A 25,609-nucleotide genomic window follows, 5' to 3' on the forward strand; every position below is an offset into this window, starting at 1 on the left:
CGGCCCTGTCCCCTCCCAGCTCCCGGTGCACCCCCAGCCCCTCTCTGGCCGGGCAGCACCAGGGGCTGTACTGCCCTGGGCTCCGTGCGAGCACTGCTCTGCAACAGCTAACACATCGGTGTGCTGTCAGCATCCCTCCTACCCTAGATCCAAAGCACAGCACCATGCCTGCAAGGAATAAAATTAGCTACCCCAGCCCAAAGCAGGACACACGGGAGCAGAGGGCTAACAGCGCGACAGAACGACCAGCTAAGGGGCAGGACGCCTTGCAGAAGGGCAAGCCATAACCCGACAAAACGAAGGCAGAAGCAGCCAGGACCACCTGCCCACGGAGACACGCGGGGCACCCCACACGTGCGCCAGGAGGCAGCAGGTGAGCCGCTCCGCCGCCCAACGCCACCGCGGAACACCGAGAAGGGGCGAGGGAGGAGGCGGAGGGCAGAGAACCGACGGCCGGCGGCTGCCGGGGGGGGTCAGACGGGAGCGGGCAGGGGCCCCACGGATCTCATCGGAGCGGCTGAGCCGCGCTCCGGGGCCGAACCCCGAATCCCCTCTCCCCGTCTCCCCCAAGGTCAGCGCCGCCCCGCCGCAAGCCGAGCGGACGGACGGATGGATGACACGGACGGACGGACGGGCGGACGGACGCCGTCCCGCCCCTCACCTCGGCGGCGGCGCCCCGTGTCCGCGCGGCGGGCAGGAGGATGCGGCGGGCGAGCGGCGGCAGGAGGAGTCTGTGCGCCGCCATCTTCTGGCTGCGCGGGTCGCGGGGAGGGAGCGGCCGGCGGGGGAGGAGGAGGAGGAGGAGAAGAAGAGGAGGAAGATGAAGGAGGAGGATGAAGGAGGAGGAGGGGGCGGCTGGTGCTGCTGTCCGACGCCGGTTGAGCGAGGGCCGGCCGGGAGAGGCGCCGCCGTAGGCTCAGGCGTGCCGGGGGAGGGTGAGGGGCTCGGCCCCGACGCCCACTGACGTGGCCGCGCCCGAGGCGGGGCCCGGCGCCTGAGGGAAGGGGGAAGGAGGGTCCGGCCCCGCGGCTCCGCAGCCGTAAGGGGCGGTTCGGCGGTGTAACTGGGGTGTGGGCTGGGCCCCGGGGCTGGCCGGGCCCCCCGCTGTCCCCGCCGGGCAGTCGGATGCTATGTTTGTGTGGAAAATGTGACGACTGGAATAGACGCACGCTCCCTTAGGCAGTCACATGGCGTGGACCTCTTAGCGCCGGCACCTCTCGTTGCTGTGACGAGGAGAATTCAAAGGATGCCTCCACCATTATTTACGCTTTCTAAAAATACCCCCAGGCGATCAGCTCATGCGCCGGCGATGCCCAGTGGAACAAAGATTCACAGAAAAATGGAAGCAGCAGCTCGGATGCAGGAGAGGAGGAGTGCCCCCAGCACATGACGGGTGGTCACGCTCCTCGCCTGTCAGACTGCTCTTGTTCTCCTTTCCAGGCTCGCTCCAGCACAGCTGCCAGCCTTGTCCTCCTCAGCTACGGTGGCGAAAACACACAGCAAGGTAATCTGCCACAAAGGAGGCAAATTTTCAAAGAGTTCTGCTGGTCTCACTCTGAAGTGTGCACACCCATTTCATCTGGCTCAGAGTGCTGGCCGAGCCTGGCACACATGGGCCTCTGGCGCCCACGAGCAGAGCACAGCCATGTCACCTTGACGTGCCACACGCTGTAAGTGCCCCCTGCATGCTTTCAAGGACACCAGTAGTGACAGTTCCCATAACACAAACCTTGCAGACACCAGCGAAGTGTGTGGTGGAGGTAATGTTCCTGCTGGGCTCCAGGTCACTAACATCCTCCCCTCTTCCCGAGCCACTGGATTTAGCTAGACAGCTAGGTCTGGGGCACTTCTAGGTGGGAAAAGCTGCCTTTTACAGGGGCTTGATGAACTTGCAGTAACAGTTGGGTCTGTATTTTCTCGGGACTAAACATCTGCAGGCAAGTTTTACAGAACTGTATTTCTGAACCTCAGTTCTAGCTAAATTTCATATAGACGTGTAAATCCTTTACATCCTTTTTCCTTTCATGAAAAATTTTTCTCTAAGTATTGCAAAACTTGTTCATCTAAATGTTAGTTCAGTTCAGTATCCTTAAACCAGCTGTGTGCAGTCACAAACTTACCCAACTGTTCACTTCTGAGTACTTGTTAGATACTCAACTAGCATCTATTTCACGTGGGTTTTGGACTAGTGGGGATTCCAAGGGTGTTCTTATCTGCAGGCTGGAGGAAGGGGGCTAACTGCATGCAGTAGGTACAAGTGCATGAGTAATAATACCTCCTTGGAACATCTATTATGCAAAGCTGATAATCCTTCCCATATAAAGTGGTTAATGAACTAGGAAATTAGGGGGATATAACTTTTACTTATGAGGTGCTATAGATTTTATAAAACCAAATTATTCAAAAAAGATTGTGCAAGGTCCACATGTTTTGGGGCATAAGCATCTTATTTTGGCAAGTTTCAAACATTGCTGAATGAGCAGATAAAATCATTTATTCTGGAGTAGTTTATAAAGGATGTTAGATAATCTACTTGTATTAATTTCTTATATGATTTCGAGCTCTTCACACAAGGGACTATCACCAGGTAGTCAAAGTCTCCAAAATAATCAAAGATACTTGTAGTTTGTTTGATCTTATTTTGTTCAATGAAGTAAACCAAGTACCAGTGGTAACATGCAAGTCAAACATTTTTCACATTTACATTTATAAATGAATAGTGGGAGAGTGTTGAGCACCTGGTGCCAAAAACAAGTCAGTAGGTATGTATTTTGGAGGTTAATCATCATGTATAACATTATACCACCAGCTTAATAATACTACTATCAAGTATATTAAGACAAAGTCAGCACTGCAATACAGTGAAATACTTAATATTTCCCCAAGTCCAGCAAAAGTTATCAAAGTCAGCAAATAGGCAGACTTTTTTTATCTGTTTCATCCATCTATACAGGGTGGAGAACCAGAGCTCTGAAATGAACAACTTCTATACAAGTTCTGTAATGTTTGTAGTTCACCTAGATTTTACCTAATTAAAAGTTAGCAAATTACTTTCTTTCAGATCCACTGGAATTTCACAAAACCCCACAGTTACTGATGCATGAAAAATCACACACTGCACCATGCAGAAAGGAATGCTCTTTAAATTATATGGCATCTAGAATACACACAGAACACCTGGACTTACCTCCAATGCATTAATAGGTCCCAATTCTGAAACAAGAGGTTGGTGTTTAAATACTTTTACTTGAAATACTGGGGTATTTTTTACATTAATCATTCAAGAGCACAAGAAACTCATCTTTGATATAGTGAAATTAATCTAAATCCCTTCATATGGAATGGAAAGTCAAAGAAAATTTAAAGAAGATAATTTTATAACATCACTATCTTCCTACAAGAGGGGAATATCACAGGGAAAAGCAAATAAAGGAAGAATAAAAAGAAGAGACCTTTTGAGAATTACATGATAGAGACATAACAACATTGGATAATCATAAATAAATTTCATCTAAGAACATGAAAATAATTGCAAGCTCCTGTGCAAAACCATTCAAAACTTCAGGTTACACTCATAGCATTTACAGGAGATGTATTTACCTAGAGGAAGACAAAAGGGCTGCCACCTGCCTGACCAATGATTACACTAGTAAGCAATGTGAACTTCAATATTCAACTTACTAATAAGGCTCAGAAGAAAATAAATAATTAAAAAGGAAAAAAAATACTCTTTACAAAGTAAAATGTGCACTTGCAGGTTTAGTGAAAACTATGCGTGATAAAAATTAGCAGGGAGTTAGCAAATGAAAGTTCATAAATAAATTAAACCAAAGGCAAAAATCAACTGGAAAACAAAAAAGCCACCTTCTAAAGAGTTATGGAAATTAAAGGAAATGAGAGAATCACAGTGCCAAGATTGTGGAAGGAAAACCTGTGGAACTGCTGAGGAATCCTTTTGCCAACTAACTCTGTCAACATTTTCTCTTGAGGGGCCAAAGCGTAGGACCAAAAAGGAAATTAAAATGTGGAAGGATCCTGAAGCTACATAATAAAGAAGAGTCAACAACTCTTTGGCAAGAGCAGTTCTTTACCCCTGAACGACCTCCTGAGCAGCTTAAAGAAAGTCAACAAATATTTTTGTTACAATGAATAACTTAATAGAATATCAGGGCTCACCTAGATAAGAAAAACAAAAAACCAACTAACCGCATAAGCAGATCTTATGAAAAATAATTTGAGAGGGATTTTTTGTTTGTTTGTTTCACGCTATTCCAGTTTCCGTTATAGCACTTGTATTTTAGGCAGGATGCCCAACTTTCGTATAGCCAATACTGAACAAAAGAATTTCTATATCATGTCACAGAACCACAGAATATCCTGAGTTGGAAGGGACCCACAAGGATCATCAAGTCCAACTCCTGGCTCCATACAGGTCTGCCCAAAAAATCAGCCCATGTGTCTGAGAGCATTGTCCAAATGCTTCTTGAACTCCAGCAGCTGGGTGCTGTGACCACTGCCCTGGGGAGCCTGTCCCAGTGCCCGACCACCCTCTGGGTGCAGAACCTTTCCCTAACGCCCAGCCTGACCCTCCTGAACCTCTTCATTTTTGAGAAGAAGCTTTTTGCTGCAAGGGTGCAACAGAACAAGAAAGTCTTTTTTTTTTTTTCCCCTTTGGCCAAGCAGAAAGAATGGGGTTATTTTACACTCTAATCCTAGTGTTGTTGAGGGTTAAAGGTAAACATGACATAAGGGGCTACAGAAACAAATTGGAAACAGGAATCCTGAGCAGCTGACACTCTGCGTGTCAGCACATGTTGTTAGCACTGCTGTAACAGGCTTTTCCAGATTCTGCAACTCAACGTTACATTAATAAGCTGCATGGGTTATGGTCAAACAAATCTCATAAGCAAACAGAACGTATTTAAAACTCAGAGCCCAGGAAGACTTTATTAAACTACTAGTGATGAAATATTTTCATTGTATCTGGTAACGTAATTGATAGAAAGAAGTATAAAACATTAACATGAGAAGGGACCTGGGGTTGTTCAGGCTGGAAAAGAGAAGGCGCCGGGGAGACCTTATAGTAGCCTTCCAGTACCTAAAGGGAGCCTAAAAGAAAGCTGGGGAAGGGACTCTTTGTCGGGGGGTGCAGTAATAGGACAAGGGGGAATGATTTTAAATAGAAAAAGGGTAGATTTAGATCAGATGTAAGGAAGAAATTATTTCCTATGTGGGTGGTGAGGCCCTGGCACAGGTTGCCCAGGGAAGCTGTGGATGCCCCATCCCTGGCAGTGCTCAAGGCCAGGCTGGATGGGGCTTTGGGCAACCTGGTCTGGTGGGAGGTGTCCCTGCCCATGGTGGGGGATTGGAACTGGGTAACCTTTAAGGTCCCTTCCAACCCAAACCATTCTGAGATTCTAACACAGAACCGCATTTGCAGAAATTGTATGCAGTAAACAAATCACACGCCCTGTAATTCAGTGCAGTTAGTCCTGCACCTTGAGACTACGGGACAGCCAGTGGGGCTGGAAATGAAGAAAAGCAACATGCCTAGACTGCAAATTTCAAAGAGGAAACCAGAGTTACAGGTGAAACTTGGACTTTGCCATCCATTTCATGGGTGTGGTGCTTAAGTGTCAAGCACCAGTTCTTGGCTACAGGAGTCTGGCATGCAAATCCACACACAGAGTCCAAGCCCACATAATTATTTCATCATCTACTCTCTAGGGAGCCAGCTCCCTGCATGCTCTGACAAAACCAGGTGCCAATACATTTTCATCTGCATTGCTTTGCCTAATTCAGCTGCTGGAGGAACAACTCCCTGCAGCGCAGACCTCCCCTGTACAGTGGAGCAGTCCATCAATAGCTTGGTCAACATTCTGAATGGGAAGCATGATCTGAACATGCAAAAGGAAAATGTGACAGTTGTTTCTTGTTAGGTTTCATTTCTCAGTCTCGATCAAATGAACAGAAGAATTAGGAAGGCACCTAATCGTACACATGGGATAGATGGCAAAATCTGAAAATATTGTTATATGTTCTTTATCAGGTGATTTAAAAAGAAGCCTTACCATTCACTCATCCAACTTCTAAAAGGCCTTTTGGAATTGTTTAGTCATAAATTTTGGGGATTTCCTTCAGCTCTCCCCTGTTTTTGGCAAAATGTAACAGTCTGTTTTTAAATACAGTCCTACAAACACACACACAAAGGGAGATAAAAAAAAAAAAAAGCTAAAAAAAGCCTAAACAGCAGGTAAGTTCCCTGCATTTGCAAGCACACAGCTATTTGTTGAGAAGCTCTCAGGCCTCTTGCTTTCAACTTCACTAGCTCCAAACAGCTCTTCAAAGGTCCAAAATTTTTTTTTTCTTTTTTTTTTTTTTCCCAGATGCCAGCCTGAAGCTATACTGCAATAGTTCGCAGAGACTTCACTACTCTGCTTTTGGGGGTTTGTACAGTTTTTCATTCGAGACTGACATCAGTGCTATGAAACGTCCCAATTTAAAACCTGGAATGGATTGAGGACAGTGGAGACACCCTGTGGCATCCCGCTGAACTCTCAGACAGGCAGAGTGAGCAGTTTGATGTTTTATCTTCCTCCAGCAGAAACGGCTGTCCTCATGTAAAACTGTAAGGCCTCAGTTAGGTGCTACGTCTGTACCAAGCTTGGCACAGAGGTCTTTAAAGTAACCACGGTAACTAGATATACTGAACTGAAAATAACTGCTATGGGAATGGCAAAAAGTGCCTCAGATTCCCATAAGATGTTAATGGGCCTTTAGGATGTATAATTCACTTGACTCTCAATTGTTCATCCAATAAGTAAGTATGGTGCTTTTTGTTTGTAGTGTATTTAAAGTGTTAATAACTTTAAGCAAGCACTTCCAGAATTTCATTCAATTGCAAGCTAACCACAACAGGAATCAGAAAACCTATCATGGGATAACAATCTTATATTTCCTGTTTACCACACTGAATAAAACCTTGATCACTATTATCATGGCTCACCACTTCAACAGTTGTGTGCCATAATGGACGAGCTACCTGTGACAAGAACCGGTCTTCAAAATCCGTATGCTTGCATTTATTTCCTTATGTGTTTGAAAGATTGGGCATTTGGTTGAACATAGGTTCAAGAGGTCATACCAGCAGTCACACTTGCAGGTAAAAGACTTCCAGCACACCAGCCAGAACTGTGGATTGACACTTCTCATCCTATTCCACACCCAATGCACTAGAAACATGGACTTCTTGCACTAGCAAGGAAGGTGCAGGCACATGCATGTGTGAACACTCAGTGTAGCCCAGAAAAAGGGGTGGGGAGGCTTTGAACACAGATGAGCTTCCCAGTCATGTTCATCACACACAACTGCATGAGCACAACCTACAAGGCAGCCTAAAAAGAGGGGACAGAAGGGGCAAGAAAGCAGAACAGCTGTTTAAACTAGCACTCTTATTAAAGAAATGCTTGCCAAAATAAGGCATGACACCTCTACCTTGTTTAAAAGTTTATCAAGTACATGTTCCTTCTTCCCCACCCCATTTCAGAATTGCTCCCCTCCAGCAGCCCATGAAGAACCAGAAAAGCTTTAATACTAAATGCTACAATGATTAATATAAAATCCCAATTAGATTTAATTTCACTATGATCCAAAGGAATTAACGGTATAAAGCCTCTTATTGTGGCACAAAACTTTACTACAAGACTGACGTATATTCTCCAAGGGTAAGTTACACATAACAGTCTCAAAAGGAAGTTACAGGCTCTGTCTGGGGGAAAATCATCAAAATTGCCAGTTATGCTGCTTACATCCACCCAGATAAGCTTGATACTTAGTCTATAGAATTAAAAAAAAAAAAAAAAAGGCAACATTCAGTCAGATAAGCAAGCCAACCTCACACACCAAACCATTATGTGACTCTTAGATTAATACAATGAAGTGCTGGGACCATGCAAGTAGGGACATGAGTCTAGTCATTTGTTTTTTTGACCAAATGGCCTTATTTCTTTGTTAGCTAAAGGTCAACTGTGAAATAATACCCTGAACCACAAACACAGTAATCTGTTACAGTTGGAGGCTGGGGTGAAGTTTACTGTAAGCAAGTTCTCCTAGCCTGACACCTACAGGAACCCATAAATTAGATGTGCCAGGCATAATGATGAAGCTGTCCACAGTACACACAGCTCTTTGATCATTAACCATATAATAGAAAAGCTGTTTAAAAAGCTACTTAAATTCTGCCTTCAGCTGCGAGAAACCACCCCTATTTCTCCGGCTCTAACATTCCCCTTTTCCTGGGAGATCATTCCAGAAGAGCAGTTCCAACTTCAAAGTTCAGCACGTGCCACTTCCTAACAACCAATAATCAAACTGCTAAATCATCTTATATTTTCTGAGCCTACTTAAACTTAAATGCAGGTCAGGTACCATGTTGTCCTACACGCGGGTGACCACATCATAAGAAAGCAGGTGTTTTTTATTTTGTCAGGGCACGACCCAAAATATGAACAGACTGGAAGTAGGTAGAACAAAGAACAGTCATGCAAGGTTAGACAAGAAAAATATGACACACCTACGGAGGCTATAAATAGTTGGCACTCACGTGCCTCTCCAGAATTAATTATTTCAAATCCATTGAACAAAGTACAATTCCATTACAGATCACCCTTATGCCCAGTTTCACATTTGGCATCATCAATATGAATATCAATGCTCTGTCCTGAATATATTTCAGACTGAATATATAACCTTATTTTAAGAGGACTTGCTTAATTTGATAGTTCCTTAATCAATGACGTGACATTATCCATTACGACTTCGAACTCTGGAAATCATTTTCATAGAGTTTAATTCCACAGAAGTATGGAGTAAATCTTTGGTAACTATTTTCCACTCTTTTAGCACTGTTCTGATTAAATTCCAGTTTTGCACACCTTCCCTGGTACTTCTAACATCACTCGGTAAAACAGACCAAGAGCACGCACCTCCCTTTGTGAATCAGAGAGACGTTTGAAAAGTGGTACTATAATATTGACCAGCTTTCTTGTAGATATTGTTAGACAAACAAACTCATGAAGCTCATGTGCTATAAATATGCTAATATAAATAAACCAAGACTGACCTCAAGTAATATATTTTGAGCAAACTTGTATTATTCAGCCCCATAGCAGATAAGTGTGACTAAATATCATTAATACATATAAGTAAAAAGAGCAAGTATGTTGGACTATTTTTTATAGAATGCCTCTTAGTTACTAGAAGCACAACTTACTAGAAGAGCATCCTTTATAAGACAGATAAACCAGTCTAGTATCCACCTCACACATAAATCATGAATTTACACAAACAACCAGTAAAATTGTATTTGTCCCTATTTTGGGTTGTTATGCTTTTGTATGTTATAAAGTTTGTAACCTTGTAACTGAAATAATAATTAAAAAAAAAAAAAAACAGCGCATAGGTGAGTCACTTCTCATTTCCTTGCTCATGAAAATTTGCCATTCCTACCTAACATTTTACAAATATACACCAAGCTTCGGTAATTTACCAGATAAAATAAAAGCAAAAATTTATTCTTGAAATCATGGTAATTTACTGTCATTCTAAGATACCTACCAAATACTGTATTATAAACCTTTCCAGATTCTACAGGACTTGAAGCACGCTGCTACAAACTGAAATCAGCCAAGCACGTCTGTATTAATATCCGCGTTGTATTTGCTGTTCATTTCAAAGCCAAATGTTGACCACAGACTTTAAAACTGCTAGGAATTCCTGGATAAGGGATAGTGTCTGGTAGTTTTTTTTCTCCTTCACATGAACAGTCCAAAAGCAAACCATAAGTAATCCAATGCTGTCTTCATCACCAGGTTTAGTAACCTTAGGTCAGAGAAGAAATTTAGTGAACGGAAAGCCTCTTTCTTCCAATGTTCTTTCTAGAGATCAGAACAGCACATAATCAAAATATACAGTTCACTTAATCCAAAAAGTTCCTCTCAGGATATTTTCTCCAAGAATTAGTATGATTTCTTTATCACCCCACTTATATGCCACAGTTCAAGAAAATTTGCACAGTCTGCAAAACTGCAAAGTTCTTGAGACTGCTGGTAATGATAAAAGTATATCATTCATTGCTGCACAAAGCTTTTTTCCCTAGACAAGTCTGTACTTTTAATTAAAGCTAACATTTTCCTGCCTCCATGGTTTTCCAATTCCTCTCTTTAAATTCTAGTTTGGGTAACACTAAACATACAGAGGAAAAATGCGCTTGTGTCTAACTATTGTTTCTTTAACCTCCAGAAATAAGAAGGCCACTAAAGCAAAGTATGTTATGTGTATTCAAGACATTAGTTGTTCTAATGTGTTCGAAATTTTCAGGTATTTAGAGATTTCAGGCGAGCCCAGTTTCCCAGCCATGTTTATCATGATAGTTAGGAGTGCTGATGGAATACCACAGGACAAAAATAATTCCTTACTGGTAACTAGGTTACAGACGGTCTGTTTCTCTAACAGCATGCACATTTAAACACCAATCTCAGAAGGAGTGAAAAGCATGTGGTTTAGAAGGAAAGCAGCAGTAGAATCTACTGTAGCTAATAATAATAATAATAATAATAACAACAATAATAAACGACATACTGAATTTAAAGAGACCCTTGTGTATATTCTGAAGCTACAAATTTGCAAAACAAAAATCATGGCTATATTTATTACTTATGTAATTCTACAGATACTGCACAAAACCAATGTTTTTACATGCATGTGCTTCATGCATGTACATTTACACTGTGTATATGTATTTGTGCATACACACACATATTTATATATAAAACCCAAATGACAGGACAGTTGCGGCAATGCCATTTGCTTGGCTCCAAAGAATGAAACAGTAACATCTCTCCCTCTTCTGTCAACCTGAACTGTCCACACACTGTGACGCTTCTCTGTTTACCTGTTGTGCTTCCATCAGTTTAAGAGCAGAACCTGTTTTTAAATAGCCAACGCCTCATTTCCTCCCTTATTAGTAACAGTAGCTTTAAAACTGGAGACACTAAGCAGCAAATTATTACAAGCCCCACATAAATATCTTTAACAGAGACTGTTTTACCGTACTGCAACTATTCCCTAAAGTAGCTCTATAGAGTAAAATGTTTTTTCCTTCAAGAAAATTTATGCTAAGAGCTATCTTGTAAGAACGTTCTCCTTAAACGTGGAAAATTTTCCAAAAAATAGGGGATGCAACTTGCTTTGTGGGAAGCTTGGAGAAATTGGATTTTAAGATTTCCCAGCCCTGAAAAGAAATGGTAGAGAAATGGGAAGAAATGGGGAGAGGTAGCAAACCCAAAACCATGACATTATCTTCCAAACATTTGTCAGGGCTTTTATCCCAACAGTTTCTAAGCAAAAACAAAACATCAGGCACATTGAGATTGTTGCTCTCTCAAATAATCAGACATGTTCTTTTATCTGTCTTCTGTACAAAGAGCTCTGCAGGGTGTGAGGCGAAGATTAGCACAGTAGCTCTACAAGCTGCAACATACATCTTAGGAGTCTAGTGCCAGAGGGGGATGCAGCTTGGAGAAGAGATGGATGCTGGAGCTGCTCAGAGGCCACCCCGGCCAGGAGCAAGGCAGAGCCCAAGCAGAGGTTTGAGCTTGCCCACAGCAGAACAGTGGCACCATCCCAGCTGTGCTCAGCCCAGCCCTCTCTTCCCAGCTCCATGGGTGTTTGCCCAGAACTCCTGACACCCTGTTTGTTTGCAACCCACTTCCCAACAGGGTACAGAACAAGAGAAATGCTTGAAAGACATTATAGCTTCCACTTACAGACTGCACCAATATTTCATGGCAAAACCAGGTTGGGAGAAAAATGAATAGATGATAGCACTAAAAAATTTTGAGGTTCTCTTTTCCTCAGAAGTTCATGTCTCCAGTGTTTGTTTTTCTTCTTCTTTTTCTTCTCTTCATTTGTAGCAGCTTTCTATTTCACCAGCTTGGTATTAACACATCTCTTCCAGCTAAACCACTGATGAGAAAGGTCAAATCCAGACTCCCTTGAATAGGTAAAGAAACAATGTGTAACTTTCTGGACGTAAGTCACTGCATATACATTTAGCTTTCTTTCAGAACAGATGCAGCTAAAATAAGATACAGCTAAAATAAGCGGCAGTGCCAGAGTGCAGACTGAAGAACGATACCACTTCCTTTATCGAATGAGTCAACACACAACCATTACAGGTTTGTTTGTTTGTTTCTCCACACTGCACATCTTGAAAGACTAGCTGACATCTCCTCCACTATTAAGGGCTCACCCACTTGCCAAGTTGTAAAGAAAGCCACTAAGAAAGCAATATAAATCATAACTGGATGTTGAAACACAAAATTGAAGGCAGGACCATGGAAGCAGAGTATCTGGGACAGCAGAAGGGAACTTGAATGACACGCAGCCATTTTTCAGTCCCCAAACTGTCAACGTGGCAAGTCTTGCATTTCATTTTAAACAAGAAGCGCTATCTCCTTGACTCTCGGGAATGACACAATTATTTACCTTAATACTTTCACTTTTAAGGCAACTGTTCTTTAGATGAAAAATTGTGCTTGGATGTGGACTATGCAGGAGTAAATAACAGCAGACAGAAAAAATATTAAAAGATTTCTCCTAAAAAATCAAACCATTTCTGGAAGCAGGTATTTTTGGCTTTTTGGTTTTACTTTTTCGTTGTATTTGATCTGTTTGATAGCTTTTACATAAGGCACATAAAACAGGCAACAGCAAAACCACCGGTGTCTGTATGTAGGCAGCTTTCCACTACCAGTTCACAAGCACTGTACATTGCAGGCAGTTTTTTAGTGTGAATTAAGCACTAACAGAGTAAGTAACTTGGGAAGAGATTGCAAGCTAGAGAGGGAAAAAGTCTTCAGTCACTCTTAAAATGTAAACTATCAAAATCCAGCACCGCATGAGCGCAGAGCTCACACGAGCACTAATGCGTTAGTTTTTCCAGAAAGAGGAACAGTTAGATAACGTATTGAGATAAAACATTTCTGTGTTTATTGAATAAAAAAGCAAGAGCCGATTTACAGCGGTGCAGCAGCAAGCAGAAATAAAACTTTTTTTTTCACAACACGCCAGCTGCACATCTCCGGAGGCCTGGAGGAGAGCTGCTGTAAGTTGGACGGCAAACTGGAGCCGTAAAATAAATAAATAAATATATTAATTAATTTAAAAAACTCAACTGTAACGTCACCTAGCGCCACTAACTGCTCCCCTCCCCTGAGAGGAAACCCGGCCCTGCCGCTACCGCGCATGCGCAGCAGCCGCGCGCCCCCGCGGAGCTGGCAGCGGGGCCGCCCCGCCCCGACATGGCCGCCGCGCGTCACGTGGTGCCGGGCGCGGGCACGCGCGCGGGCATGGCGGCGGCGGCGGCGGGGATGGCGGCGGCGGGGATGATGGAGGCGGAGGGGCTGGGGAGCGCGGGGCCGGTGCCGGTTCCGGGGCTGCGGCGGCGCCTGGCGGCGCTGGGCCGGCGTCTGGAGGCGCCGAGGGGAGCGGGCGGTGACGGTGAGGGGCGCCGGCAGGGAGCGGGGCGGCGGCGGGGTGTGTGGGGGGAGCGCCGGTGGTGCTCCCCCGTGAGGGGGGCTCGTCCCCGGGGCCTGCCTGAGGAGGAGGCCGGCACCCTTGGGTGCCCTCGGTCCGGTCGGGACTTGTGTCAGCGGGGCGGTTTTGGTGCCTTGTTGTTCTGCTGCTGCTCTCAGATACATCACAAAGGCGGTAAAAACATAATGGAAAGGGGGAGGAAGCAGGGCTCTGGGTGGGTGCTTGGCAGTGCTAAGGGGGCGTTGTGTTCTTCCCTCAGATACCTTCCTCGTAAAGGGCTCTGCTGCTCTGGAGAAACTGGAGGGACTCTGTAATGAAGGGAGCGAGAAAACACACCCTTCCAAGCTTTTGCAGCTTTATACACAGGTAGTGCGTTCAAAGCATTACGAACTCCATCTAAAAACATCCCCTGTGTATAGGAGAGGGTTCGGTGTATGAAAGAGGGTGTAACAGAGAGGGATTTCTGTTACTCCCGTGGTAACTACAGAATATCCATGAAATATAGGGCTTCTTTTGTCTGGAGTAGAAGATAAGTTAGAGTTGACAGTAATTGTACAGATACTGTGAAGACAGAAAGGGTTATGAGTTAATGTTCACCATCAACAACCCTACAATACCTTTAGCTTGTTACTTTTGTAAATTAAGTAAATTGTACTAATTGTAAAGTAATTGTAAAGTACTATCTGATTAGTCTGCAAGTAGTATTCTTGCATTTTATATCTTTTTGTTTCCATAGGCTGTTTTAGACATTACATATTTTGAGGAAAGCCAGCTTGTGGATGAAGATTTTCCAGAAGAAACTTCCTTGGAAAAAGTTAAAGAACTTACTAGTATTTTGTCAGAACCAGAAGATCTAGTGAGAGAATGCAGCATAAATGAGGATGTGAGTACTAGTGTTACTCAGTGAGAGAATCAAATATTTCATTACTTAAAAATCTGAAATAGGATAGGATAGTATTATTTGTATTTTTAATGGGCAAAGTTTAAGATCTTTGGAAAAAAATAATATCTTAGTTATATTTAAATAGTAATTCGTCAAAATAATTTTTCAAAGAACATGTTGCATGCTCATTCTTTCCTAATGTTTCATGATTACAGAAGCTTTTGGCAATACAAATCTGAAATACGAGGTTTGTGTCTGCGACCTCTGCTGTTAAGTACAGCCTCTAAAGCTGGAGGCTTAATATAACACTGTGTGTGTATGAGTAGTTTAGATGGTTTACTTTTTGCTTAGCACAGTTTGTTGGATTTTATTTCAGCCTATTAACATCCTTGGTATAGAGTTGGTAGAATGTCTTTACTGGAGAAAAGGAGCCCTGCTTTACATGTATTGTCATACAGCAAAAGAAAGGAGTGAATGGCTACGAGAAAACATTGCCATATTTAAAAAGGTAAAGGAGGATTTATAAAGTGCTATGAATATGTGAATGCCCGTAAATATGGTTTTAAAGTGTGACTTTTTTAAAATACTTTTTTATTTATTTTAAATAAGGTTTGGGGGAATTCGTGTCTGGAAATATTTTTGGCTATCATTAAATTAATTAGAATTTATCTAAAAGTGTTTTTTTCCACATTTTGTAACTGCATTCAGTGTCTTAATGATGGAGTTCGTTACTTGATGAAGATGCTTAGCTTTAGATGCCCTCTTCATCTAAATGAAGATGTCTTACTTCAAGATAAAGACACAGCTAGATTACTCAGTGAAGGTAAAGAAAAAAGCGCAACCCATGCCCCCAATAACTACTCCACTTTATAAAATGCTTTATTGTGTATTTTGGTCATTCGACTTCATTTGTATTCAAAACTATCACTTTTTACAACAAACCAAAAACTAACAGACATAAAAAGCGGGCACGCTTTCCTGATTCCCTCCTCATCCCACATAATTTCTTCTGAGTCATTCTTCTCAGTCGTCTGAGGTGGTAATGTTCATTTTCTCTATATTTTTGAGTGCACTGAAGGAAAATGAACTGAGGCTTTATACACTGTGTGCACAGTGTTTGTGGTTTATAACCATACAGCTGTCAGTTGACAAATGTTGAAAGCACAAACACGATTACAGAGGGCACAAAATGTTACCGTTTTGATTTCCCTGTTTAGATCTAGAAGAAAACAGATATGATGAATTGTTGACTTCACCCATGTAGAAAGTATAAGCAAAGTTGGCTAGAGTTGGGAAACTTTCTCTCTCATCCACTGTAGCTTTATGTAAGTTGCATTATTATAGTGCAATTACATGAGCATCTGAGACTACATCAGTGTGGTGCTGGTATGGTGATGGAGCAGGAGAGGATTTCCAAAGTAAAACAGCTGGTGATGAGAATGGGATGTTCACATTATACCCTGTCAAAACTACCTCTACTTTGGTCCTATGCAATAAATGCTCAGGGGGACAGCAGAGCACCTCGTTTAATTTCATCCAAAAGTGGGATTGCTCTAGTTCAGCTCCACATTGATTGAACAAATTCAGTGACTGATTTTGTACATTCATTCAGTAGGATTTCTTTGCTTTGAATGACCATGGACACTTAATGTGTTTCCTATTCAAATACAAAAGCTGCTGCTGGTTAACCCGAGTTAAGATGATGTTCAAAAAGCTATCTTCTAGTAGGCTTAAATTGTGGGAGGCACAGAGGTATTCTAATGTGGTCAATTCTAATACATGCTCATACCTCCACTTAATGGATTGTACAGAAATACTGAAGTTGTCTAAGATAAACAAACATAGGCAAACATATTTTTTATTATCTATCTATATTATATTTTTATATATATATATATTATTTATTTATACATATTTATATGCCAGTATTAAAGATTTTAATATTATGGAAGGGCAAAATGGGTGGAGCAATGAGCAAGACCTTGGTCCAGCTTCTTTTGTGCGCATCATCAGTCATACAATGGCAGAAAATTGTTCTTTGGTGTACCTCTTTAGTAGGCTGATGTTGCCTGTACCTTTTTTTTTTTTTTGCTGCCTTTCTAAGAAAAGGTTGTAGTTAACGAGCTGCGTACTTGTTCACAACAGAAGAAAAAAGTGCTTGATCTGAATTATTTCTGCAGGTATATTTAGTGACACTCACTTGCTGGCGATGATGTACAGCGGAGAAATGTGCTACTGGGGACTGAAACTCTGTGGAGAGGGGGAGCAGGAAAGCCTTCGGACGACAGACCCGGCGCCTAGCAGCGAGCCGGGCTGCAGATCACCGCACAGCGCACCTCTGGATTTCCGAGAACTGGGCAAAAGCATGCTGACAAAGTACGTGTCTGTATGCGAGGGACCTTTGCGCGGCCAGGGCTGGAACACCGGCAGCGCCGAACAAATGCTGTGTTACCTCAGGACCAAATAAACGCGCCCCGCTTCGCAAGGAGCTCGCTGTGCTGTCAGCCTGACCCCCGGCCGCCGCGGGGTGGCGGGGCTCCGCCTGCGTGGCCGGCACCGCGGTGTCAGGCGGCGGCGGGGCGGGCGCTGCGGGGCCGGGGGGCGGCCGCGGCGGCGCCGCCTCTTCCTCGCCCGGGGCCGCGGCGGCGCCGTGCGGGGCGGGATGGCGGCGGGCAGCGGGCCGGCGGAGCGGGGCGGGCTGGAGGCCGCCGTGCGCGGCCGCCTGCGGGGCCTGAAGGAGCGCTGGGCGCGGGGGCTGAGGGAGCGGGCCGAGGCCGCCTCGCAGCCGGGCCCCGCGGGCGGGGAAGGGGAGGCTGAGGAAGCGAGCGCCCTGCAGGCGCTGCCGGTGAGCTCGGACCCGCCGCCCTCCCCTCCTCCTCGCCGCTGCCCTCGGGGCTGCCGTGCGCCGAGCCCCCCTGGGGGTTCAGCCGCCGGTCTCGGTGCTTTCAGATCGACGTGCAGCTGAACATCATGTCCTTCCTCTCGCCGCAAGACCTGTGCCACCTGGGGAGCACGAGCTGCTACTGGAGGGCGGCCGTGCAGGACCCGCTGCTCTGGAGGTACTTTCTGCTGCGGGATCTCCCCTTCTGGACCTCCGTGGACTGGAAGTCGCTCCCGGATGTGGAAATTTTTAATAAAGCCTTCTCAGAAGTCAGCGATAACACGCTGTATGACTACATGGCGATGTGAGTGTCTCAGCATTCTCTTGCACAATTTACAGCCCACAGGCAGGGTTCGTATTTACAGCGGTAAACTGTAAGCCGCTGCTCAAATTTTGGTGGGTTCTCAAACCCATCCCTTACTCTGGAAATTTAATTTCCTGCTCTGTGACCGTTTGGTCTGGTATTTCTCCTTGGAATTCAACAGGAATGTAAGATGTTAAAAAAATAATAATCAAAGCTTTTTGTAAACTCTGTGCCCACTGTGCCACCAAAAATCTTGCACTGGTGAAGCTGTGCTCACCACTCATCCTGATGAAAATTCTCTTCACTCTCATTGCAATGAAAAATAATTTATTGTTTTGATAAAAGTACTAAAAAGTGTTTAAAATACAGTGAATGGAATGATCCTTAGTTTTGTTTTATATCTTATCTGGAAAACCTAGTAAAAAATAAAATGTTATTTTTGAATGTGCTTGGAATAAGTACTGATATTGCTTTAGCTCTGATGGTTAGTGTCCATGAGACAGAGCCTGTAATTTTAACCAGTGTAGCTGAAAAGCACAGTAACACTCATAATATGTTTGGATGATTGAAAAGTCCCCTAAGAGAAGCAGATTATTCTGCAGTGGTTTTTTTGTTGTTGTTGTTGTTTTTTAATCTCATTCAATGCCTTTAATTAATTTGCAGTAAAAGTTACTAATTTGCAGTTACGTTTTCCAAAGATGATTTTATGAAATTCTTGCTTCACAAAAAGTGCACTGACTCCTGTGGTCTCTGTGCCCTTCACCCCCATTTTACAGCTGGAAAAGAGGTGCTTTGAACCTGGAGTGCAAAATATCATTGATTTTGAGCACTGGATTTAATGTCTTCAGGTCCAAATACTTCAGAGCATCACATATTGGAAATGACCTGTCACTGATTTTCGTTGTGTCTGTGAGCACTTAACGTTGTTGCTGATCTTAAGTGAAGTGTACAGAAGCACACATTTAATGTTTTCTTGAAGTGATTTGTCCAGCATCACAGTTCAGTGTCCAACGAAGCAAAGATTGAATCTGCTTCTCCAGGAAGTCTGTCTCTTCCGTCACTGTTACTTCTTTCCCTGTGATTACCAAAGTCATTCGTGCCTTCCAGCTTCTCCGTCAAGTGAATGCATAAGGTTGCAGACAACAGCTTGTCTTCTTTCACATCATGTGTTCTCTGTTCCTAAATGGGAAATGGTCCTTTCCAGGTGGAGTGAACGATTAGTAAACACAGAGGCAGTTTAACGAAGGTTGGAAGTGCAGTCAGAATTTTCCTATTTTTTTACGCCGTTTGCAACGCAGCAGCTTTTATTTTATCCTACAAATGCTGTGTGTGCAGTGAGGCTGGGAGAGTTTCTAATTTTACTTTATTTTTTTAAGTAAACTAAATATTCCATCCCATGGAAGTATATTAAAGGTCCAACAAGTCAGCGTTTGGAATTTGGAAGGACTAATGGTTTTACCTGCTTTAACCTGCTGACTGAAATAATCAGTTTTGAACTTCAGCATTTTTCACCTGTGCTTGAGTTGTACCAGTAACAAAGCATGAGAAGCGTGCGACCTGAGTAAACGTTGATTAATACCTATTCTGTATTTTGCGTTTAATTTCTAGTTTGTGTCTATTTTACAGATACAAAAAAAGCTGTCCTCAGAGTAGAAGAAGCTGGAAATCAAGCCGTCCCCGGTATGGGGCTGTGACTTCCTTTTTGCAGTCACTGGTCACTCAGGCAGAACCTCGCTTTGCGATGTTTGGGCCGGGTTTGGAAGAGCTGGATAACTCTTTAGTGCGAAAGATGATGACATGCCCAGAAATTCTGCTAGTAGCTGGCCTACCTCAAAGACGAATTCATGGTAATGATGGTGGTGGTGTTGTTTGTATTGTTTTGTATTTCATTTTCATTTAAATCTGAAATAAATCTTTAAACACAAAAACATTGGGGAGAAATGGAAAACAAAAATGATGCTTTTTAATACTCCCCCTGAAAATCAATAGCATAATGGTAAAAAAACAAAATCACTGTTTGTATTTATTCAGAAGGATAAATGCAATAAACATTGTGATCAAGTTGTAGCTGCAGTAAATTTAATGATTTAATTTGTATGTAGCTGCAGTAAATTTAATGATTTAATTTGTACAGTACCATATCAAGATTTTGCTCTTTGTACTTCTGTTTTAAATCCTAAAATCCACTTTAATCCAAACCAGACAAAAATGTATATTACTTTATGTCCTTTATTTAAGCACAGCACAGTTGTAATGGTTACATTATATTTACAGGAAGTGTGAAAATACAACTTCTTAGAATTGTTATCTTTTTTCTACTTCGTATCCTTCTCAATGCAGCTTGTTGTAAATAATATAGAACATTTTCTGTGCTGGCTTAGGCTGATAGTGGCAAATCTAATTCCCCTCTGACCTAGGTTTCTAGGTTCTAATCTAAATATAAAAAACATGGAAATACTTTCTTATTTTAATTCAATACTATTTATTTTAATTAAATTAATAGTCTGTGTGACCAATTTAGAGCGTGTATAAAATTTCAGCATGAAATAATGCATATGCTACCCTTAGCAGCAAGTTTGCAACCTAAGTTTGGATATATCCTTTGTACAGCACCACTGGCATTTCCAGCCTACCACTTTGTCATATTCAGTAACTAAGTATTTGTAATCTCATATGCTCAATTTTTTTCCCTGTAGGAATTGGATCAGGAGTCAGTTTTCAGTTTAATAACAATCAAAAATTCAATATTCTGACATTGTATTCAACCACCAGGTAAGATCTGTTCTGCACAAAAAAAGCACAGTTTCTCTGTTCTTTCATACGCCTTACAGTTTTGTGATGTGGTTTTTATGCCTATGTTCATATGCATGGATGTTCCTTATAAACTGAAGCTTCAATACATACCTTCAGTCTTTGCCTTCCTTTCTTCAGCGTATGAATTTTCATGTGGAAGTAATAACTTTATTTTTCAAACCTTATATATAACAAATGTATATGACAAAGACATAGCAGGTGCTCTTGTCTATCTTGATAACCCGATTAATTCCCATTTGAAACACTGTATAAACTCATCCTGGAGTGTATTTTCATACGTTCTTGCAAATTGCTAGCTGTCTGTATACATACACTAGAAAAAAATGTGAGGAATGAAACTTTTGCTGGCTTAAGCTATTTTCCTGCCCCTTTGCTATGCTGCCTAGATCCTGTTTTTGCATTTTCTACTTAATTAATCTGACTACTGAAATATTTTAATACCTTGCAGTGTGGAAAGAAAGAGAGCAAGGGAAGAGCAAGCTGCTGTTGTGAATAAGATGTTCTACCAAGAGAACAGTGTAGTAGGAAATCAGCAAGCTGTGCACTACAATGTAATAGCTCAAGTTAAAAAGGTGTGCGAAGTAGTTGATGGATTCATTTATGTTGCTAATGCAGAAGCTCATAAAAGTAAGGTTTTTCTCTTTATTCATATTTTATGAAAGGTTGGCATGTCACAAAAGATTTGTGCAGAATATGGAATACATCAACATCCATGTTCTGATTATTTCAAAATCAACTTCATTAGTGCTGTTTCTTCATGTCTTACTCAGTCCAAGAGGTCACCTGTCTAAGTAGTCTGTTAGCTCCCTGTGAGATGTTATAGCCCCTTCTTTCAGTTATGGTTGGTACTTATATGTCTGCTCTCTAAGCTAGATCTGTGAAGTGATTTGGATTTCAAAAAAGCAAAGTTAAACCAAGCCAAACAAAAAGTCCTTGGGTGTGGGTAGGAGAAGCAGCCTGGAATGGTGGTAGTGGTATAATAGCCTGGAAAGAGAGCCTCCACCAGGAAGAGTGCAGAAAAAGATGCAATTAGCTCTATTCAGGACAGTCCTATAATAGGAATAATCCAAACAACTATCATGTTAATTGTCGTTACTTTCATCAGTTTTAAATGGATGGAAAGGTCTAGCTCAGGAAAGAAAAGGGTAAAAAATGTGAGGGGATATACTAAGAGGAAAAATACAGTCGGTAGGGAAGGGCTGCTGACTGTACAGCATGTCAGTATTTTTTAGTGGTTTGTTGCAGTTTTGGACTTAGAGGTACCTGGAAAATGCCCTGACATTAAGGAGTGGAATAGGCCATCTGTGGAAATCTGTGGAGATCTTTAAATAACAGCTAAGTGTGACACGAAGACAGATGATCTGGCCTTGAGTTAAGCAGAATGAGATAATTTGCCTATACCCCTTCTAGCTCTGTGTTGCCTCACCACTGAGATCTTAAATATTTAAAAAATATTTAAGACAAAAAAAAGTTCTCCTTCGGATTTGCATATATGTAATACTTACAAATTAAAAATTATTTCCTAGAACATGATCGTCAGGAGGAACTGGCTCATATTTTGGCAATGATTGATCCAGCCCTTGGACCTCCGAACAGACCTCTGCTAGTTCTGTCTTGCATCTCTCATGATGATGTGAAAAGAATTCCTTGTGTTTATATGGCACATCAGTTGCAACTAAATCTGCTAAATCAGCCCTGGATGGTACTTGCTTTTAAACCTTTTCTTTTTTTTTTTTTTTTTCCATTTCTGTGTGGCTTAAATGTAATTTAAGTTAAGTAATTTGCAGTTCCTGAACTGTACCTACCTAAGCAAGCTTTCAACACTAGTATTATGTGAGCACTCCACTTAAATGAAGAATTTAGCTTCTCTGGTCCTGTAAGATAAAGCATTAGCCTAGATGAACTAGCACCTAGCTAGGAGGTAAGTGGCTTGCCTAGGTACACGTAAGAAACTTCAGCTGGAGCCAGAAGGTAAGGAAGGGTCTTGAAGGGGGTTGCCCTCCTCTGGATGCATTCAAGGACCTGAACATCCTGTTTATGTTGTGGAGACCACAACTGCAACCAGTATTCAAGGTGAGGTTGCGCCAATGCTAAATACAGCGGGAGGATCACCTCTTGACCAGCTGGTCAAATCCTGATTTGAGATAATTCCTTTCTTTTCATTAAAGAAAATGTTCACAAGTTTTAAAAGTGTACCATTTCTAATAGGTGCTTTATAATACATTACAAAATCTGAGAAGTAATAATACGCCTTGAGTTCTAAAGTTGGTGACAATTTTCCGCTAAGAGTTAAGAGAAGAATTTGCAAGTAGCTTCTCATCTGTAAAGTAAAGAAAATTGTCTAGAATTACCAATGGAGTGACTAAGATAAAATTAACCTGGATATCAATGCAAGGCTTTTTTTAATGGGTCTCATAATTCATTCTGTAAACCATAGTGTTTTTGTTTTGTACCATACTCTCAGGAACCCTGTTTAAGGGATATGGAAGCCAGTGGTGAAAATTTAGATTTGAGGAGTATTTCTGACTTCAAAGATAGACATGCAGTGCTACTAAAATACTGTTACATTGCCTGTTATCTGTAATACATTAGCTTTTTATTTTTTATTTTTACAGGTACAAGATACTGTAGCTGCAACTTTAACTGGATTGCTAAGTGGAATTGAATGGCTCTTAGAAGAAGCAGATTGTAAAAATACGCAATAATGGAACTTGCTTTGGTTTACTATATAGAGACTTTGGTCTCTATATATCAACAGATGGTCTCTATACATCAATAGATGAATTGAGAATCTTGTCCTGACACAGAAGCATCAGAAAGGAGATTTAAAAGACCAACCTGCATATATTTCATTGAACATAAATAATTAACATATGTTTGTTTTCTTTCTTTTAAAACGAGGCCTTTAAGTTGCAATCTCTTCTCAGTATATGTGATAATCTCATCTCATCTGTAAATATACCAAACTAGGTTAATTTATCAATGCAGCGGTATGGCACGCATCACACATTCAGTAAATACATTCAGTGGACATCTTGACAATGACAGTTCCTAACCAAAGAAAATACTGTACATTGTATTGTGTTCTTATCTCATCATCTTTTGTAATAGATTGACAGAAAGACAGTGTCTCTTTCAGAAGTGTAGATTTTCCTTTTTTCCTTTTTTTTTCTTCAGAAACCATGCCTTGACAAGAAATAGTGCTTGAGGCATAACTGTCAGCCCAGACCAAAACTCGCACAAGCAAACAAGCAAAATACCTTGCATGAATCAATTATTTCTTGGTTGTGATCTTGTTTATCAATTGACTACAGAAACCTTCAACATCTGCTTTCTGCTGCAGTGAAATTATTAATTTGAACTGACGTATCTGTTGTTATGAGTGAATGTAAAATAGAGTTATTAGTATTTCAGAAGATTTATCAAATATATAGATCTCCAGGACCTATTGGTTACTCAGATAATTGTGGCCATTTGCAGATGTGAAGTATTGGGCTTGAAATTTTCTACAGAGCTGTAAATATTTTTATAAAAAGGAGACATTTTAGATCCAAAATGTCATTTTTCATATTGGTGTCTTTTGGCATAGTTCTGCTCCTAGTCTTCCACCTTTTTAAAATTTTTTAATAATTGGATGAATGTTCAGAAACTTCCCTTGGCTTTTTTTTGCCTATGCATGTATTTGTTTTGTTTGGGGATTTTTTCTTTGCTACATGAAAATGCAGTAGTCTCAAAAACAGTTTTTTGTTGTTATTACCAAGATAAATGGTGCACATGGTGCACATTCAGCTTGCAGCTACCTTCATTCTGGTATACATGTTTGATGTTTAACACAGCTACTTGAAACATTCCATCTGAGAAGTGTTTTTTTTTTTTAATGAACTAATACAGAGATAGGAATTGTAATCTTATTTTGTTCATCTTTATACAGGATTAACAGTTTTCTAGGCTTTTTGTCTGACTTCGTATCAGGAGATGTTTTAAGGGAGGATCCATGGTGAGCAATACTATGCTAATTCTGTGTATTATCCTGAATTTAATAGAATATGTGTACTCTGTGCTTTAGTGTGCAAAACGTGAATAATTGGAGAAAAAATAGGCACTTTGTGACTGGGTGATTGTGACCTTCCTGTTAGTTATAATAATTCTGTTGTGATCTATCTATGTTACAGAGAACTGAATGCAGCGACTTCTGCTAGCTACTACAAAAGTTTATGTAAGATCTTTGTTCTGCTTTCTTCATATGGAATAAATTATTTTTAAAAAAGTATTTCCAGTCTTTCTCGGTGTTAAGCTATCCCCCCATATGCATACACACAAACGAGCACTGTGCAGTCATGCTGCCAGAACAGATAACAAACTATAATTGCAACATTGCTTTCATTAGTGACTAGTGTTATTAAATGTTTAATTAGCAGATGTTAATTTATTGTCATTTTAAAAGGCCAAGATAATGTAGGGAATACAATTTTTCATAACCTAGGGGACATAATTTACATTAACTTAGAATAACTTAAGATTTTTAAGGGTGCAGGCTTAGAACCAGACAATGGAAAGTGGCAGTCTGTGCAGCTGCATCACTGGAATCCCAGAGCTGGGGGGGCAGCCTGCATGACAGTACAGTCGGTGGTGGATCAATACAACTAAGGAAGATGGTGAGTGGGGTGTGTGCTTTGCAAATCAACAGCTTGGGTGCGGAGAGATATGCCATGAAACAGTCAATCAGCCTGCCGAGAATTCATATGCCAAATAAGCATTGCAGAGATGCACTGCAGATGTCACTTAGAAGTGGCTTTTAGATTTCACCTAGAAAAAAATACAATTTAAATTCCTGAGTCTGGTGAATTTAGAAGCATAATAAGGCAATTAAGTTTGTGACTTATATTACGATTTCAAAGTAGTTGAGTATTGAATATTTGAATGTCACTAAAATTTATTTAAAAACAGACTTTTAATATGTTGTTTTGTTTTTAATATGGTTTCTGTATTTGTACTGATAGCAGCAAATGTGACTGTGCTGAGATTGTGAGAACTAAAACTATCAGGGATTTATTCCCCAGAAATATTGTTCTCCTTGAGAAGAAGGATTCTAACGCTGCTAGAAAGGGAATCATTTTCCTGCCCACTGATG

General features: G+C 41.5%; 3 protein-coding genes and 1 long non-coding RNA gene across 5 annotated transcripts in view; 3 read left to right on the forward strand and 1 right to left on the reverse strand.

Moving 5' to 3' along the window:
• The window catches only part of OXCT1 (3-oxoacid CoA-transferase 1), an 89,572-nt gene extending 88,643 nt beyond the window's left edge, over nt 1-929 (reverse strand). Inside the window, exon 1 of the mRNA XM_066987599.1 lies at nt 662-929. Within this exon, the coding sequence (XP_066843700.1) occupies nt 662-745 (84 nt within the window). The 5' untranslated portion in view covers nt 746-929. The remainder of the gene's footprint in view (nt 1-661) is intronic.
• Nucleotides 930-1,147: 218 nt separating this feature from the next.
• On the forward strand, nt 1,148-8,409 carry LOC136788892 (uncharacterized). Its single transcript, XR_010827433.1, has 2 exons — nt 1,148-1,504; nt 6,387-8,409. It is a non-coding gene; the product is annotated as an uncharacterized lncRNA (long non-coding RNA).
• Nucleotides 8,410-13,346: 4,937 nt separating this feature from the next.
• RIMOC1 (RAB7A interacting MON1-CCZ1 complex subunit 1) lies at nt 13,347-16,967 on the forward strand. Its single transcript, XM_066987600.1, has 6 exons — nt 13,347-13,560; nt 13,856-13,962; nt 14,333-14,479; nt 14,856-14,987; nt 15,188-15,302; nt 16,660-16,967. Exons 1-6 carry the CDS (start codon nt 13,362-13,364, stop codon nt 16,944-16,946), a joined length of 987 nt encoding a protein of 328 aa, XP_066843701.1. The 5' UTR covers nt 13,347-13,361; the 3' UTR covers nt 16,947-16,967.
• FBXO4 (F-box protein 4) lies at nt 16,716-24,748 on the forward strand. Of its 2 annotated transcripts, none has more exons than XM_013181781.3 (7): nt 16,716-16,855; nt 17,429-17,664; nt 19,291-19,511; nt 20,361-20,436; nt 20,927-21,105; nt 22,005-22,180; nt 23,094-24,748. In XM_013181781.3, exons 2-7 carry the CDS (start codon nt 17,450-17,452, stop codon nt 23,181-23,183), a joined length of 957 nt encoding a protein of 318 aa, XP_013037235.1. In that variant the 5' UTR covers nt 16,716-16,855; nt 17,429-17,449; the 3' UTR covers nt 23,184-24,748. The 2 variants fall into 2 exon arrangements, with proteins under 2 accessions (XP_013037235.1, XP_047904411.2); XM_048048454.2 differs by lacking the exon at nt 16,716-16,855 and adding an exon at nt 17,067-17,324.
• The last annotated feature ends 861 nt before the right edge of the window (nt 24,749-25,609 follow it).

This window comes from Anser cygnoides, chromosome Z, assembly GCF_040182565.1.
Source record: "Anser cygnoides isolate HZ-2024a breed goose chromosome Z, Taihu_goose_T2T_genome, whole genome shotgun sequence".
NCBI lineage: Eukaryota > Metazoa > Chordata > Aves > Anseriformes > Anatidae > Anser > Anser cygnoides.

What these genes read in the sequence shown, in the direction of transcription:
- RIMOC1 (XM_066987600.1), top strand. Translation starts at nt 13,362, where the DNA reads ATGGCCGCCGCGCGTCACGTGGTGCCGGGCGCGGGCACGCGCGCGGGC. An exon ending in GAGGGGAGCGGGCGGTGACG is followed by an intron (nt 13,561 to 13,855) that starts GTGAGGGGCGCC and finishes TTCTTCCCTCAG; the next exon opens with ATACCTTCCTCGTAAAGGGC. An exon ending in ACATTGCCATATTTAAAAAG is followed by an intron (nt 14,988 to 15,187) that starts GTAAAGGAGGAT and finishes AACTGCATTCAG; the next exon opens with TGTCTTAATGATGGAGTTCG.
- FBXO4 (XM_048048454.2), top strand. Translation starts at nt 17,142, where the DNA reads ATGGCGGCGGGCAGCGGGCCGGCGGAGCGGGGCGGGCTGGAGGCCGCC. An exon ending in CTGTATGACTACATGGCGAT is followed by an intron (nt 17,665 to 19,290) that starts GTGAGTGTCTCA and finishes TCTATTTTACAG; the next exon opens with ATACAAAAAAAGCTGTCCTC. An exon ending in ACATTGTATTCAACCACCAG is followed by an intron (nt 20,437 to 20,926) that starts GTAAGATCTGTT and finishes AATACCTTGCAG; the next exon opens with TGTGGAAAGAAAGAGAGCAA.